Source organism: Agelaius tricolor, unplaced genomic scaffold, assembly GCF_023055355.1.
Source record: "Agelaius tricolor isolate 1412-34295 unplaced genomic scaffold, bAgeTri1.0.p SCAF_5, whole genome shotgun sequence".
NCBI classification, from domain to species: domain Eukaryota; kingdom Metazoa; phylum Chordata; class Aves; order Passeriformes; family Icteridae; genus Agelaius; species Agelaius tricolor.
Genome location: NW_027269265.1, coordinates 26,749,368 through 26,768,401, shown reverse-complemented (window position 1 = coordinate 26,768,401; position 19,034 = coordinate 26,749,368). Strand labels below are relative to the sequence as shown.

Below are 19,034 nucleotides of genomic sequence, written 5' to 3'. Positions count from 1 at the left end.
TATCCTCTCTCTAGTCCTACAATTCCTTGATTTTTTTTAATATCTTTTTAGCAGCTTAGTAACTTGCATCCTCTTCCAAACAGTGATTTAACAGTGATCACTAAATCCACTCATTTAGATGCAAGATATTAATTTTTAAAAATCTGTTTTTAAAAATATCAAGTATCAGGAATATTCTAAAACCATTGAAAGTATTGCAAACATATTAAAAACATGTTGATGATGCTCTGTAGGCTGACTTTGCTATCTTCAGACTCAGGCAAATAACTGCCATAGGCAGTTGCTTAAAAACACTCCTAGATGACTTGACTTTACTTCAGAAAACAAGAAAAAATAATAAAAACAAAACAAAACAAACAAAAAAAAAAAGACAAAAAAAAACCAAACAAAAAAACAAACCCCCCCCCCCAAAAAAAACCCCCACAAACAAAAAACCTGAGAAACCCCTCAACCAACCAAAAAAAAACACTTAAAAAAAAGGAGAGAATAAGTACATTATCTAAACTATGGGGAAGAAAACCAAATCTCTTTTGTCTTGTATCCCTTCCTGGGCTTTTTCCAGTGAATCCTGTTTCTCTCACTCTTGGTTTTGGGTTGAGTTTCTGTTTAGAACATTACTTTGAAATCAAAATATTCAGCCATTTTCTAGTGCTTATCTATGTTTTATAAAGGTCAAAGAAAAGTGCGTTTCTGTTTCTTTAGAAGATTGGTTCATTTCAATACACAGATAAATGAACCAATTTGGACTGTAGGTAATACGTGGGTCTTTAGAAAGAAAGGAGATGTTTGGATCCAGCAGGTCTCTTGCCTATTACAGAAAAATCCAAGTCCACCTCCTAGTGCATTTTCCAAAGGCATCCCATGCCATTCTGTATGTAGGCTTTGTTTCACATCATCTTCATATATTAATTTAGGATTTTCACTGGTACAAACCATCCAAGTCCAACTGAATCTATAGCAATTTACAGGTTATGAAATCTAACATCTTCTGTTATAGAACATGTGCTTTAATAACTGCCTGCCAGTTTTACATATTTGAATAATATTTGGATTAGATGAAAGAGAAGAAAAGGAGCAGTAGGTACTGAAGATGCAGAATGGTAATACTGCTTTCTGAGGAAGGGAGGAAGATTCAGTAACACTGCCAAATATACAATTCAAAATGGAGCTTAGTTTTATTTTAGTTTCCAAATGATATCTGAGTCAAATACCTCCTGAAACAGGAAAAAAGCCCTGGACTCTAAGTGAGACTTATATTTCAATAATAGTAACCTGACCTTTTTTGCTTGCTCTTCTTTCTTTATGGTAACAGGGCTTACCTTCTCAGGGCAGCAAGCAGTTTTAAGTAAGATCACCTCATAAATTATTGAGTAAAAGTATACTAAGTACAGTGGATTAAACTAGAGGGTTACTTCAGAAGCAGGAATCACCGCTTGTGCATTATACAATACTTTCTTTGTTGTCAATTCATTGAAAATAATACCATGGAAAGCAAATGCTTTCTTCTCTCTTGCCTGCTTTTTTGAGCAAAGACAGTTCTACTTGTCACAACTTTATCTAAAAGCTTTCAAAATTACCACGCATGTGGTACTCTAGTTAATAACTAATAAAACTGCAATAGTACTAATGACATTAAAATTGTGTTTAGTTTATTGTTTCTCTGTTGAAGCACTCCTCATTTTTTAATGGAGTTGCTAAAAAAGTTCTTAATAATTGGAGAAATTAGCTTTACTGGAACATGTGCTATCCTTTGATCAGTATGGGAGTTTTTTGATACTGGCAAGGCTTTTGTTAGTTCCAATTCTGCAAATTTGAAGATCCCTTTTCAAGAGGTATCTATTTGACGAATGTGCAGTTTTTCAGCATGTACTTTCTGTCTTGTATCACAGTGTTTTAGAAGAATCTATGCTTTACTTATTCACTAGGCTTTCAATAGAGAATCACATTAATCCTTTTAAGCTCCTTATTCTAATGATTTATTTTGTTGAAAACCGTAGTGATCCTCCTTTGAATTTTAATGATTGCTGGCTATTCAAGGATTCATTGTTTTGACTTCCTGTCCTTACCTTTGTTTCTTACATGTCTGTAGGGAACACCTGTCTAATACTGTATCTGGCCTTAGTTCTCACTGGCTTACCATATTCACTCAAGCCTATCTTAAGGCATTAAGTTGAAATGCTAGCTACTCATCCATGAAAATAAATGTAGGATATTTACAAAGATAGGCAGATAGACAGCAGAGGGATGGCTGAATGGATTGAGTAATTTTTTGATGTAAATATTATTTTCATATGAATTATATCAAGGTGATTGTTGCAAAATTTGCTCAATATAAAGCCAGCACTGTAAAAATAATTAAACAACACCTATAGGGGATTTATATTTCAAAATTTTTGAAGAAAATGCAGTATGCCAACAGTAGTCAGGATTTGGCATCAGCTGCTGAATTTAGGTCATGGCGCTGGCTTAAATTGGATTTCAGTTTTCATTTTCATCCACACTGTATAAATACAGAATGTCTCTTTAGAAATATAACTTGGAACATCATGAGTTTTCAAGAATATATTATTCTAATACAAGATTTTAACAACTACACAGTATTTATGCATAATACATTTTGTTCCTTATCTACAGCCTTTTGGACTTTGATTCAGAATACCAGGAGCTCTGGGATTGGCTGATTGACATGGAATCCATTGTGATGGACAGCCATGACCTGATGATGTCAGAGGAGCAGCAGCAGCATCTTTACAAGGTTAGCACTACCGTTACTGCCTTTACCTAGCTATAGAAGATCTGATTAGCTTGACAAGTCTTTCTCTCACAGGATATCGCCGCGTTCATTGTATGTATCATGGTGTCTATTAGAATTCCCTTCCCTGTCCCCAACCTCATTTCCATCCCCTGTGCACTGACAGGCTGCACCGACATCATAATTGCAAGAAAGTTCCCTTTATCACATTCTATTTGGTGTAATTCTATAGAAGGACAAAGATTTGTCTTCAAGATGAATAGAAATAAATGAAACTGCATTAATAAATAGACTGAAACAAAATGAAGGAAAAAAATGAAATAGGAACTTTTAACAAAATGTGTTTTGATTGGAGCTTTCAGCTGGATTTTTATCCACCTTTCAGACCTCATCTGGAAAGAAAGACATTTGCCTTGATTTTGGTTTGCTGCTGCCGGGATTGAGGACTCTTCCAATTTAATTTTTATTAGTTACACATAAAGTAGATATTGTCATGTTAAGTCTTCACACTTGGTTGTGATTTGAGCAACATGATTTTGAACTTGTAGGGTGAAGCTATAGGGTCTAATTCTAGCATATATATATGTACATGCGTATGTGTGTATATATATAGATATGTATGTATATATGTATATGTATATGTACATACATGCATACAGACACACATGGTTTCTTTTATTTGCCATAGTAGTCTTAACCCAGAAGATTTATCATTTCTTTTAGATAGATAATACTTGTAAGAACTTCCTCAAAATGAGTGACTTGATCCTAAAATTGATTCAGGCTTCACTGTGTGTCTGAGCAGCTATGGGTCTGAAGGGTGGGGGGGCAAGGAGGGGCTTTCGACAGAAATATCAGGCTGCAGTAAATCTTCCTCATTTAGGCAATTTTTATTGGAGTAATTCTGACAGTTGTCATCCTTGAATTGCTTTGAGCATATGGCATATTTCAAAGAGCAGATTGTGAATCATAAAAAATAAAATTAATAACTAACCACAGAATCAGCAACACTATAATGACAAGAAACAACTACCCTCTAGCTTTTTTTTATTTCTTATCAAATAAATGGTATATTCAAGGTCAAATAGAAGTTGTTCTCTTCCTTCTATGATTGCATGATTCGATAATTTCTTAAATACAATGATTTTTTTCTTGCTTTTGCATCCTATTTTCTTGATAGTGTCTTTGAAGTTTATTCTTTCTTATTTTAGTTATTCTATTTAAAATACCCAGTAAGAAGGGGTTGTCATGTGAGTTAAAATATATTTATAAATGCAAATATAGTTTGGATCCAAACTATTTAGGCTGTGAGTTTCATTCACTGGCCTCCATTTCTTGCTTTGACAATTATTGTTTATTTTTGCTATTGTCTTTTTCCTAACACTGTAAATACTTAATCAGACTTAATCGCACATTAACAGACCTGGCTTTGGTCAGGCTCAGAAATAAACAATGTCAGAAATGAGTAAAAATTTTCTTGTGAGTCTAAAATAAGGTGTTTTGGTCGTTAGGGCCTGTCTGTGTAAGGCCAGCTTGTAGCATGACTAATTTAACTGCTAGTTTTAGTCCTATACTAAAAAAAATAAATTGATAAACATAAATTTTAAGGTAACAATCCATCCATCAATATGAGAAGGAACAAAGATTAAGCAGCCAGTTCAAGTATTTTAGATACTATTTAGTGTACTTCCTCTCTTATTTCCAAATGTAACCCCTAAGAATAATTATAGATGGTAAGGCTGAGATAATAGTGCATGATGAGAAGAGTAAAAAAGGGCAATAATTTAATAATATGTACAGTATAATATGGTGAAAAATGGGTAATATTATATATGCAAAATGGGAATAGTTTCTTAATGTTATGAAATTCTGAATGTGATAGGCATGACACTTCTGAAAGTTTGTATGACAGAGTAGCTGAGTCTGCAGCCTGGGCAGCAGAGACAAACCAGCAGTGATTCCAAAGAACAGGCAGCTTATTTGTCCTGCAGTTTCTGCCAGGAGGTCACAGGCTACTGTGCCAGATTTGAACCCCCATCCCAAAACTGCTTATCTGGTACTTGGTCACTACAAAACCACTTGAAGAAGGGTAGGAACAGACTCCTTGCCCTCCTGCAGTGAATATTCACTGCATTTACCTTTCTAGTAAGAGCAGCAAGTGAATTTTTAAGGACTGAATAAAATCCTTAACTAGAGATGTGGAGTTTGCTTAAGAGTTGACTGAGAAGCGTCCACAAAGCAGGAAGAATATTTGCAGGTAATGTAAAAATCTAAAGTGCATTGCATTTAGAACGATCATTCTTTCAAAAAAATAAAAACAAAACCAAAAAACCCAAACCAAAAAACAACAACAAGAAACCTCCAACACGACAATGAACAACCTCTCAAAGTGTTGAAAGCCCGATAATTTCAGACATTTAAAAGTAGACAAAGGATAACATTAGCTAATGGAATTGAGGGAACAATTCTGCACTAGCAAAGGTAAGACCAGATAAATCACTAGCTCCTTACCATCCCTAATTTTAGAGATTTGTGTAACACTGAATCATGTCCTCAAAAAGAGTATTAATAGTTTTATAAAACTAGCCTAGTAAACCTCTCTTCTAATCAGTGGTGACACCCATTTTATTCAGAGGCTTTTTGAGAGTCGTGAATGGTCGAGTGCTCATGAGCACTGCCTGCACTTCCCAGAGAGCACAGCCATTCTGGTCTGCAGGGACAGAAACCCAGGCAGCTCTTAGTACCAAAGCACCTCAATGATGTGGGGTGTTATGAAAACACAGGTCTTGCTCTGGTTTCTCTTTATCAATTACAGCTTCAAATGTGAACCTGCTAATTGCACTCTCTGCATTTTCGTGGATTCTCCTAAAACCACAGATCTCTCTTCTCAGTTGCTGAGCTGACAAGTAATTGCAGCTCAGAGCCAGCTCAGCAAGCAGCCCCTGCCAGGGAACCTGCTGTGGTATCACTATTACCAGCAGTAATCATTGCCCCTAAGGAGTCTATGAATGGGAAGGAGCAATGATGAAACAGGTAATTCAGAAGGGGCAAGCATACATTAAAGCAGCATAACACAATATATAAATGCTAATATTGTATATAGGAAAATGAAATATGTTTTCATGGTTAGAGTATTTTCACAGTATCTATTTTCAGAGGCAATATATACTTAAGTCAACTCTCAGCTTAATTTTTTTTCTAATATTCCATGAACTTCATAGTTTTTTACTAGGATTCCTATTATCCCTCTTTAAGTAGGTTTTATTTTGCTCTTATAATAGGAACAGCATAGCCATGTTTTTTGTAATACTGAATATGAATATACTACTTTCTCCAGACTTCCTAGATTTCAGTTCGTAGATTTAAAACAAAGAGAACATAGACCTAAATGATTTCTGCTTTATAGCTCTAAACTAGCTAATGATTTTGAAAATCAGCTAGCCTTTGATAAAATGGCAGTAAAAGAATGAATTGATGACAGTTTATTTTTTCTCTAATGCTTTATCTATTAAGGAAGAAAAACTAAAAGGAACACTTCCATGTTTTGGATTCTTACTTCTTTGTACTTCTGCAGCAGCTCAGTTTGATGCCAAATGTATCATGTTTATTTCATTTTAATCTACGGCATGTGAGCCTGATTTTATAAGCTCTAAGTACACAGAACTTGCATTGACTTCAGCTGTATTCATATGCGGTTACTGAAGGATCAAACTCAAAGAATTTAAACTCTGCTAATTAGCCCTTTAGTAGGAACTTGAGTGATTCTTTACCTTGAATGTTCAAAAATGAAGCAAATCAGTATTTACAAGAACTGTCGAGATTAGAAGTGAATATACGGGCAGAAAAGTTAATGATAATTCTTTCCATTTTCCTCTGAAGATTAATTACAAAACTTAATTGTGTTAGATTAAAACCCTATTTAAATAAGTACAGTATGATTGTTAAAATTGTTAGTATGTTCAGAACAAAATTAACCAAGCATTTGAAAATATAAAATAAAATAAATATTTTTTTTGCTGATTACAAGCAGTGTATGGTGGTTTTAATGCAAATTACATAAGCCATAAGTCTTTTACTAGTAATTCTTCAGCAACGATTATGATAGATGGAAAAAGATCCATATGCAGTAGTGCAAAGATTTTGAAAGCATTTAGTTGGTACAGTTTTTGAAAAGGTTAAACTGCTGAGCTCTTTCATCAAGGAGAAGTGGTCCACTGTATTAAATAACACAAAAATGCACATCAAAAACTAAGGATATATTTCAAAAAAAGTTGACGCGGAAATAAATCTCCCAGCATTTTTTGTTTCCCTGCTGGAAGCTCTGTCCCTGCTTGGAAGGTGCAGTTAATTTCCTCCTCTGGGTGTGCTGCTGCTCCATTGTGCCTTTCTCGCTGGCTCAGTGTGCTGTGGCCCGGAGTGGATCAAACAAACCGTGGTGAAAGTTTCCCTCATTTGCATCACTTCTAGACAGCCCTGTCGTACTCTTTGCTGACAGGAAATCACTGTCTTTGTCACCTTTTTTCAGTGATCTCCTTTTGGCAGAGATTGGCCATGTGACCAGGATTAATCACAACAACAGTTCTGGCTCAGAACTCAATGACATGTTTTCCTCAGCACTTCAATAATGGTGTAGAGGAGTCAGTAGGAAATGACTACATTAATTTCAGAGTGAAAAGATAATTAACACTTAAGGACTAGTGCTATAACCTATGGAGCTATTATTCAAATTAAAACTAATTTATTGCAAACTTGTGAAAAAAAAAAAACCCACAAAAAACTGTTTTTTAATGCAACTGTTAAAATAATCTTGCAAGAGTCCCTGAGTTTAAAAAGAAGCACAAACTATATTTAACGTGGTAATATAAATACATAAAGACTTCAACATTTGAAACTGGAGGCTAAAGTATGTAAAGTGCTTACTTAGATGATATGAATAGGATACTGGCAAACAAAAGCAGCAGTGTGCTCCTAGAATGCTGTGCTTCAAGGAGTTTCCTTGGCAACAGAAATGCAGTTCCAAAAGTAGACAGAACTTTCCTCAGAAAACATACTATTAATAACAACCTTCCGGAACAACTTGGAACAATTTGACTACTTGGCAATAAAATGCCAAGTGTTCTGCAAATTAATCTAACACATAAGAGTTATATGTTTCTCTTGCCCATAATTCTCCTGAACTGGGGGCCTGAGTTCTCTGCTGTTAGAGGATACAAATGTGCAAAGCGGTTCCAAATGCTGCACAAACAGAGAGACGGCTCAAATAGCAGCAGCCTATAAGTATCAATTAATGTTCTTCGTATCATTTTAACTTGTAAACCAGATTACTTTAATTGGATTACTTTGTTCCATTTAAAGCAAGTTCCGCGTACCTACTGAAGCTGCATTGCAGTTCAGTCTTTATTTCAAGTAGATTTTTCATACAAAGAAAACTTATTAAAAGATTAACAGCCTGCAGAGTGATATATTTGGACAATATGCTTAGGGGATTGGTTATATACTATAAAATGTGAAGATATTTGCTCCTAAACTGCATATTCTGCACAGTCCAGAATGCTTTCTATCTGTCTGGTAGCCCATCAGTGCCTGCATGGAATTGCTAAAACAGTCAGTTTTAGTCAGAAGAAAATGATGGTTGTCAGTTTAGAGGAAGCTCTCAGCACATGTCATGATTGAGACCCCGGTAGGGAGTAACTACAAATCTGCTATGCATGCAGTAATTTTAGGCATGTCATCATTTCTGCATGAGCCAAAAGAATAAACTAATTTCAGTTTGGCTTTGCCAATAGGAATCATTAGAATTCCACTAAAGGCCATAAGTTTACTAGACAGGAAAGGTAGGCTGTGCTAGTGCCTTGACTTTTCCTGAATTCTGAGCTCTAAAGGTTAAAAGTAATCAATATCTCATTGTGCAGCCTGATAATAAGTAATAACCATGATGTTAAAATCTAAATGACTGCAGATAGCACTTAGGTGTGTTGACCCATTTGGAAGGGCTTTTTAATTGCAATCAGAATAGTCATTATAGTTTGCTAATCAACTTTTAGGCTACCTTGCAAAAATCACCGCCTTTATGAAAAATTACTTTAATTCTATTAGCAGCTATGTCCCAAAGTGAAAGCTTTTATTTCATCTGACAAAGTTTTATCTGCAAAATATCTGCTAAGATAGAGATACTCATTAACAATAGCATGTCTATTACTTAGGTAATAGTATGTCTGTACTTATGTCTACATACACAAATTGATACATGCCTCAGTGGAAGTTAATCTTTGCTTCTTACACTGTAGTATGTTTTTAACTGTCATGTATTTTAAAATGAATTTGCACAGAACTGGCTTCAGTTACTGTTCTTCACAAAGTTCAGTAATTTTCATGTGCTAGGCTGGATTTTTTTCCCCCAGCAGATTAAGAACCTCTATGACTTTCTCCACTAGGTAGGAAAATCATGGTTTGTATGAGAAGTCTCAAAAATGCATGATATACCAAATAGCAGTAAAAGTCTGACTGCTATTACAGTGTTAACTAAATGAGTCGAGGACCTGACACAGCAAAGTTTCCCACTCTCTTATTACAAGGGGTGATGAAATTGGGTTACATTTTTCTGCACAAGTATTTTCACTTCAGTTGCACTGGGGAACAGAGTAATAATTCCTTTGTGACCCATCCTATAACAACTAGTTCATTTTTCATTGGTTCATATGTTCATGCAACAGGATTAAATTCCTTGCTAATTCTGGCAAATTTTGTATTTTTCAAAGCAGAAAATATAAATATTGTTGGGAAAATTCTTACTTAAAGCAGAGAAATGTTAAGTTTTAATGTCCTATATAATTCCAGTAGAAAAATACTGATTGCCACATCTACAGAATTAAAATATCTAGAAATTGAATACAAAAAGAATGTGAAAAATATTTTTACATTTTCTTGGTTGCTTTCACAATATTTTTCAAATGTAAACATGCGTTTTTGAAGACAGTGTTGTAATTTCTACAGAGCAGACTTCTGGTATTTTTGCAAGAAGTGGCTTTATGCATTTCCTAAGAATAAGTGGGTTTCTCCCACTTCTTCCCAGCATGATATTGACGATGAACCTCACATTGAAGCAATGCAGTATTTACTGAGCTTGTAGCAAAAACCAGCACAGCTTTTTGGAGATTAAAGCAGTGTGTCTAGAATGAAAGAGGCATTTGACTTCAAACAAAAGTAAATGTGTACCACATAGCTGTCATCACCATTCCTTACTACAGCTGCAAAACATGGACAATTTACAGCCATCACGTCAAGCATCTTAGTCAACTCCACATGCTCTGTGTTTGTGCCCTTGCTGCTATAAAATAGCTAGATAAGGTCCTAAGCAGTGAGACTTTAAAGTCTCCTTCCACTGGTCTCTCCAGTTTATACATTGAAATAAGATAAAATGAGGAATGTTAATAACACAATGACAACATGATTTTTGAAGCTCTCTGTGATCATGTGACAACATGATTTTTGAAGCTCTGATACTGATTTTTTTTAGCAGCTTGGTATATCCATCTGTTTTAAAGCAGTGAAGATAAAAATATCATGAGCAAAAATTATAGGTGGCAATAGTATTATTATTCTATTCCTTAAGTTAGTTGCCAATTTTTAGTGCACTTCCCTATTTTTCCACATCATAGTCCAGGGGAAAATAGAAATTATTTTAAACTCATAGGAACTACATGGTTTACCTGTGATGTTTTGCTTCATAAACATAATACAGGAACTATTATTTTCTTTCCAAATTAATCCTCATAAGTATACCTCAAAAATAATCAATACTGTAATATTACTTTCATAAAAATAAACAAAAAACAAATGATGACAGAATAGTTTTTTGGCAGGTTTTCTATATGAAACCCAAATTCACTAAATCTCTATAAACTTTCAGTGGCAATATATACAATGAATTTATGTCTAAATGATAAAAAATAAGTTGCAGTGAAGTGTATCAGTTTATAATCTCCTGAGTTTTTATTTGTATATGTATTGTATTTTTATTTTTATAAATATATATGATAGACTGTATTTATATATTGAAAATATGTAAAATATCAATATAAATTATTTATGTGTATATATTTGAAACCTTTTTACATACTTAAGGTTGGGTGGTATTTTTACTTTGTGTGTATACACTTTTCATATATTATACTAATAATAGCTATGGCATTTTGTCCAAATTTCTCCTTCTAACAAGGTAAAATAAGCAATCACTGTACTTTAATTCATAATTTTTGCAGTTGTGGCTGCATCAGGTCCAGGGGAGGCTTAGGGCAGGCTGCAACCAACTCCTGTGGCGAGTGTGAAATACTTGTGGTTCTTAACTTCTTGTGGGTGATGTTGTTTTGCAGAAATCATGGTTGCTATAGAATGCCAGTGATCATGAAACTGTAAATGTTAAAGTTGGCTCTATGAAGAGATGCTTTTGGGGGGAAAGAGCTGTAGAGCCCTTCACATCCTGTTCTGGAATGACAGGTGCTATTATAGATGTGAAGGACATGTGCCAGCTGTGTTACAAGCTGCAGGGAACACTCTGCAGAGGTTGTCATTTCCCCAGTAATACACTGGGATAAGGAGTCATGTGTGAAGACTAGTTTAACTGCTATGGGAGCAAAGTAGGCCAGCCCCTATCATGAGGAGTTTTCTCTAAGGGGTAGTTCAGAGCAGAAGCTTGTTAAGTACTCTGAAATATTTTCAGAAAAACACTTTTCTCTCTTACCTGTTTCTCCACTGATTGGATAAAGAGACTATGAAGATCAGACTCTCTAAATTTGCCACTCATTCATTCTGGTATCACAAAAAAGAGGTTATTTTTTGTACCACTGTATAATATTTATGCAATACTCCGGTTTGAAACTCATTTGTGATACATTTAGATTTTGACAGATGTTGCACTGGAGTTTGATTATCTCTGCTTTACCCATTGCTTTTTCTCAAAAATGGGCCACTATAGATATATAATTTTTCTGGTGGTAACTTTTTAAAGCTGAACATGAATTGAGACTAACATGCTTTTTTTTTGATGGCCTTCTTCCAGACACATTCTTCTGTGTCTACTATGTAGGTGGAAGAACAATAATTCCTAAGAACTCTAAGCTTGTTATCATGTGTTGAAAGATCAATTAAACCCCATCGGAGGTCAGAAGTGGACAGTCATGTGATCCCATTTTGTTGCCTAAAAAATTTCATTGCTTTTATTTTGGTTTTTCAGCAAGAGTACATAATTTTTAGCCTCTAAGAAGAACTGGTCAGAGGGGTACAAATAACGAAAAGTAAATTATAAGCTATAAAAAGTTTTCTTAACCAAAACCAGAAACAAAAAATGAGAATATGGTAAGGTGCCAGGAACTAGAACAACCATGTGTAACTGTAGACATGAAACATTTCTTAATTGTATCTCTTTGCCAGGATCACTTGTGAAATACACAGTTCTTATTCAGAGGGAAGACATTAAGGTAAAACCAATCTAATATATGTCTCCAAACAGTGAGAGAACTATCAGGAGAAGTGCCAGAACAGAAAGAGCAGAACTCACACAAAAATGTAAGTTGAAAGAAGCCATGAAGCAGGGCAGATGCAGGCTGGCTGAAAATGTTGGCATTTCAGTGCAACATATGTAGTGTAACAGGCAACAGAAAAAGTAGGAATAGAAATGTTCTTGACAAAAAAGAGGCAGGCAGCCAGATTGAATATCACAGTTACCTTTGAAATTAAAATATATTGTCTGAAACCATTGACAATTTAAGGTTTTAATGAAGAAATAGATATCGGCAATGTGGCTTAAGCAAATAAAAGATTCTCAGTGTTCTAGCAATGCAGAAGGCTGCCAGGCATTCAATTGCTATATTTGCAACTATGCTATTAGATCAATGACTAATTTGATACCAGCTGGATTATAGAGTCAGCTGCAGAGCAACACTGATAAGGAGCAAAATTAGACTGGAAAGATGCAACCAAGCACTGCAGATGGGCAATGAAATCATGATGAAACCAGTGAATAAGTGCAGCCAATCAACAAACAACCCCTGAAATAAGAGATGCCATCTCTTAAAGTTTACTACAGTTGTTTTAGAAGAATTCTACTCACCCAAGCTCTGGTTTCAATTGAAAGACAATAATCAAAGCAGTACCTGAAAGAAACAGGAAAGTCACTGCGATTGCTCCCTGGCATTCTAGCTGAATATAGCATATCTGAAGAAGATGAGCACTTAAATGTAGAATTGAAAATTCCCCAAATCACCCTAGAGAGAAGCAAAAGGGAATTCCGTTAGCCTAGTAAAATTGCTGGAAAATGCAATGTGGCAAAGCAAAGACCCTAGCCCCGCAGAATGTAATGGATAAAACATTTACTGTTGGTCAGAAAATCCTGGAATAAACTGATTCCAAAATACTTGCACAAAATACCAAAAACATGGGATATTTTGCCTTTTTTTTTCAGGGCAACAGTACTCACCATGGTGTCAACAACATGTTTTGGAACAGTGATCTGAAAGAACAGCAGAGTTGTTGTTCTGTTGAGTATTTTGTCAGGTATCTGTGGGCTTTTGTGCTCATCATTCTGAGCATCTAGGGGTATTCCAGTGTAACATGGACCTGACACCCTTCCTGTAGTGAGTAGCTGATGTCAGTCTAAGCATAGGAAAGAGAAATGTCAAAGAGGAGGCAATCCATTAACAACCCTTAAATGGAAACCTGGACAGGAATATTAATCTAAATGCAGAGAACATGAAAGAATGTGAGTCAGTTGTGGTGGCCATATGTTGATTTTTGAAGGGTTTTCCTACTGGCCCGGAGAAACTAGGAGTACCCCAGGAAAACAGGCAGAACAGTTGGCAGATGATTCTGTCTGTAACAGACATGAACACTTTTACAAATTTTTTAAACACTTGGCAAAAGCCTATGGATTTTTGCCATGGTCAATACAAAGCAATGAATAAAACAGGTAAAGAGAAAATAAAAAAGAGGAGGGGGAGAGAGGAGTAGAGGGGTGGGCAATGCAGCAAGATACCAGTCATTTAATAGTACAATTATTTGAAGGAACTGGGCATTAGGAGAATCTCCTGATGATACAGAGCTCCTGTAGCAGTTCCTTTATAATTTTTCCTGGCACCATAGGAGAAGTAGTGAATTAGTGTGGGGTAAGTTGGAATTACAATGGATTCCTTCCGAGACCCTCAGAGAGCTCTGGTTTCTAAAATCAGTGGAACTAGAAATTTCTGTCTTGCCTAGAAGTAACAGCACAACTTTTTCCTTCTCATGCACATTTCACTTGTCTTCCAGGAGAAGTAATTCCCCATGAGTTACCTGGTGGCAATAACTCACCTTTAAGACACCACCAGCTGCCTTCAGCTACAGAAAGACCCACATCCTACCTGTTTTTGTTTTTTTTTTTTCCAATTCCAGTGCTGAATTTATCTCTACAAATCAGTGATCAATACTCAGTCTTCCATAAAATCAGATTAACATATTCAGGAATTTATCATTTAGATGCAAAGAGAGGAGAATATAGCTATTTAAAGAAGCGTGTTTTCATTTAGCTCAGTTGTGCATATATATATATATGTATGTATGTATTTTGTCTAACAGCACAAATGCTAAATAAGTGAACCTTACTCCTCTCGGCACATTTCAAAGTTACTCAGAGTATTAAATATTGAGCAATAAAATGTGCATTTCATGGAAACATTTATGTTTCGTTCATATTAATTAAATTCAACTCTTCCTGTTTGAAGCCAGATTAAAAGAGATGTTGAATATTGCTGTCCAATTGCAACAAGCAACAGCAAGCATTGCCTGTTTCGTGGGGTATATGGGAGGAGTTTTTTGCATCTCTTCTAAAAGCCATGCTTGCCACAAGCTGTATCTTGACTGAAGAACAGGGTATTCTCTCTGTGAACTAACCATTTTCATAGACAATGCTTTTTACTGCCATGGTAGGAAATCTTGCCTTTAGTATTGAGGTATGCTCTAATGGTAGCTAAAATATTCTGATTTGCCCCTATATGTTTAAATAGTGAGGAAAAAGATTTCCTGTATTTTACCCAAGTGAATTAATGCCAGAAAATTAATCTTCTACCATTTCCCCGTTTCCTTCCCTTCAAGTCAGTCACTAGAAATATACTACTATAATAACTTGCACACCATTCAAAAACTGTTATGTTTATTGGTGCCTATATGTGTCATGAACAACTCTCCACTGTCCAAACAGGGAGACCCAGAGTGATGGGAGATCTGATGCTTCAGGCTTTTGGTTTCATTAAAATCATCATAGACTATTTGGATCATACATATGATATTTTTGTGAATTTAATGGTGAGGTCTCGTGAAGAAAGGCTTTTCTATTGATGTTTATGGTTTTATAAGGCTAAAAATAGCACAGAACAGACACTTTTTCCAGTCACATGCATTCTGCATTGCACTCTTGTGCTCTCTAAATTCTTCCATTCAGGAGCATATGGTCCATTTTCCAGGTTCTTGAGAAGCTGCTGCATCTTTGAATTCTTTTTGTAGCTATGTCTTTTAACTTGCATACTGAACCTGCCATGGCCAGAATTTGCTATCCTATTGCTGCAGATTTTAACTCTAGCAGATTCTCAAAACCACTTTCCTGTGTTTTGATCTCTAGTTGTCAGGTCATCCAGAAGCTGAGGATCTTGCTGAAATTCTGAAAATAATTCATCTGTTCAGGCATTTCTGCAACTTGTCAGTCCTTATATTTCACATGCCCTGCTTCTGTGAGTCTGAATGCACAGTGTGGTCAGTACATTGACTGTTGTCCTTGCTTTGTATGGTTATATTTGGATCCAGACCCATGGGCACAGTAGGCTTAGTTCCTACATCCTTCTAAGGAGTGATGTCAGCCAACATATTTTTGTTTAGCCGGTATTCCCAGGGAAGCTGCTTGCAAACCGTTTAGGATTTTCATATCCAGAGTCTCCTCTAGTCATTCCTGAGGAGCTGACTGGTATAGTGTGGTATAGATGACCTGCCATGGAACCTTACTTTATAAAGTGGTGTGTAAAAGCCAAAGAACATAGCTACTCTGTGTTTTTAACACAAGAGAACATTACTTCATCAATTGGCATCCAAACTCAAGCGGTGACCACTTTTGGAAAACCTAAAATAAGATGAAGAATCACTCCCTTTTATATATACATTTACATTAGTTCCAATAGTCTTTAGTTGATGGGGTTTAGTTAGGGGGTTTATTCTTTTATGTTTATCTCTTCTTTGTATGATCCTCTAATTATTAGATTAAAATTGCTAATTGGCTGATTTGGCCAGCAGGTGGCTTACTACACTGTGCTGTCAGCATGTGCACTCACGTCCTGAGAAGGGTCTACAGTAATGTTTATTAGGATTTCTGATGTTCAGTGGTGTTATTCCATGAGAGCAAGAGTGACATTTGTACTCTGAACGTGGTCTTTTTTGTGGTATCAATCAAGTGTAAATGTATTCATACTAGTGGGACTTTTTCAGGCCTATGAAATGTTGGAAAATTAAAAACAAATATAATGTCTCTAAAGATTTTGCATGGTTTAAATATTTGAACTTTTTTCTTAAGAGCTTAAGAGTTTTACCAAAGGACAGTTAAATCCTGCTTCTTCCATTTCTTTCACACTTTATTAAAGAAGCATAGAATAAAATCAATACAATGGCAATTCTTCAAATATCAGTACCAAATGCCAATCACCAATGAGCTGTAAAAATTTACTTTAATAGGGTTAATGTAGTGCTAGTGTAGTAATTTAAGGTACAAAAGCTCTATGGCCTGTTCTAAAATATGTATTCATTACTTCCATTTCTTTGGACTTTAGCTCTATAGCAACATATTATACCTCTAGCAAAACAGCAAACAAAATGGCCTAAAATAGTTAACTTAGATATAGATTTGAAAAAAAGGTAATGTAGTAGTGTTAAGAGTGTGGAGTATTCAACAAGGTGTACTTTTTTTCTTTTTAGAATTGTTAGTAATTATAAATTTATTGTTAAGATAGGAAATACAGCCACTTAAACCTATAAGTGAGACCACTTTATTCATGTCACTGAAGTGCAGATATTATTGACCAAGGTTCTGTCACCATAAAAATCAGTCACATATTTTGCTGATATTCTCAATAGAACATATTCCTTAAAATTTTTGAAAAACACAGAATAGGCAATGAACTCTTGTTCTTTATCCATCATCCTTTCTGATTTGTTTTCTTACATTTTTCCATCTTTGTTTGGCACTACTAAATTCCCTACAATTATTCCCATAACAAACATCTATTAAACAGACAGCAGTTAAAGTTGAAGACATCAATATACATTACTGTAAGCATATATCTTTTTTTTAATGACCACAGATCTTTTCAATTTGTATTTGAGCAGCTGGGCAGCTATCGTGGCATACATGGTTACCAGAATAGGCTTTCCACAAAGCAGGACCAGAATCTCTTGAGAGAATGCCAGAAAGACAAAAGTTCATGTCTTCCCTAGTGTTCACTATAGCTGAAGTACATTCAAAATATCCTGAGTTTGCTTTGTATTATATTACTTCTCTACTCATTTTGTGTCCTGGTATTTCCTGCTGCTGCAGTCCTTTGAAGCATTTTTTTCCCTCTCAGATATATGCATATCTTTTCCCATTTTCAAGACATGTCCTGTTTCATCTTAAGTAGAATTCAGACATTAAAATAGCAATAACATACAGGTCTCTATATCCACTGACATTGCAAGTGTTACATAGATTTGAATATCGATGCTATAGCTACCAGTTTATCAATTGGTTTAGAGCACAGAGATTAGCATTTCGGTGGGACAACATAAGTCATCATGAACTTGTGATGGTTTTTTGCTGAAATCAATTTCTACAGTTTTCTTGCTGTATCTTTATGGAACTATATTTTCTTTTAATTGCCTTAAGACAGATTCTTTTACTATATGGGTGTTGTGCTGTTCATTACAAAGTGCTAAACACAAAGGGGCAGATTCCTTGGTCTGTCAAGACCACTTCACATTCAACTTGACAATTTCCAGAGTGAATCTAGAGCAGTTGATAGTGCACAGTAGAAAATACTCATGTTGTGCATGAAATTCTCATTAATCATTAGGATTTCTGATGTTCAGTGGTGTTGTTCCATGAGAGCAAGTATGGCATTCGTACTCTGAATGTGGTCTTTTTTGTCATCAACTTCACCTGCTAGTATGTTCTTTTTCTCCTTCTCCCTATTCGCCTTTCCAGCACAAATAGCATCATTCTTTAAGCGAACCAGGAGAATGCAACAAGCATAAACCAAAATGGAAGCACAAGGCAATGCTGTCCATAAGCACAAATTAAATCCAAATCTATTGTTTTTCATTTATATTAGGGCCAAGTTATCGAAAATTTGCTTCCTAGGAAAAACCAAGCACCTTAAGAATCTCCAAAATTTGTGTATTTGAGTTTACTAGCCTCTGAAAAATTAGTTCATCTTCTCTAGGTTATGGTTCTATAAATTGTAATCCCAGAAACATCAAACAGAGATAACTCAAGATCAATGCAAGTCATCTGTTTTCATGTTTGATTCTTGTAGTAACTTCATGCTTTCACAGACATTCAAGCTATTGGCAACTGTATAAGAAGATAAAACATCTGGAAGTTAAAAGTAAACAAATTAAACCTAGGAATGAGGCATACATTTTCTAACAGTGAAATAAGCTAGTTGTTTATCATTTTACCAAGGAATTCTGTGAATTTACCATTATTTGTGTCTTTAAGTCAGGGACAGATGCAATAACAAAAGATTTTCTCCAAGCCAGAAATCCGACAGCTTAATATAGGTAGAGATGATAAGATTAGGGTGCATTTTATACAAGTGGGGAGGCTAGATTATGACAAGTTTTGAACTTCAGATCTGTGAATCAACCCAAGTTTTGTCAGAGAATATTTTGGCAGAATGCCATTAGAGATGAGAAGAAGCTTTCAGCTTTCATCATGCCAACAAATAGCAGAGTTCACGTATAACAGCACCATAAATCCTTGAGAACAGACACCTGAAATGATGGAAATAGAAAGAAACAGAGGGAAAATTTCTTTTATTTCTGTCTCGATAGTTGTTCAGTCTCAAAATGAGTTCAGTGTCACTGCATTCTCGTACTCTTTTAAAGGTAACTATTAGTGTTAGTTCCTAAATATCATTGAGAATGTGAGAATGTGTAGAGCTATTTTCTGCAGTGAATAAACTATACTGTAAGTGCTATATCTATTTTTTTTCTTTTTAGTCTAGTGTGAAATAGA

General features: G+C 35.3%; 1 protein-coding gene across 5 annotated transcripts in view; it reads left to right on the top strand.

Annotated features, from left to right (window-relative positions):
* Nucleotides 1–19,034, top strand: part of AKAP6 (A-kinase anchoring protein 6) — a 257,106-nt gene that overhangs the window by 178,494 nt on the left and 59,578 nt on the right. For all 5 annotated transcript variants that reach the window (XM_071426918.1, XM_071426920.1, XM_071426921.1 and 2 more), the window contains exon 9: nucleotides 2,635–2,755. In XM_071426918.1, coding sequence (XP_071283019.1) covers nucleotides 2,635–2,755 — 121 coding nt within the window. The remainder of the gene's footprint in view (nucleotides 1–2,634; nucleotides 2,756–19,034) is intronic.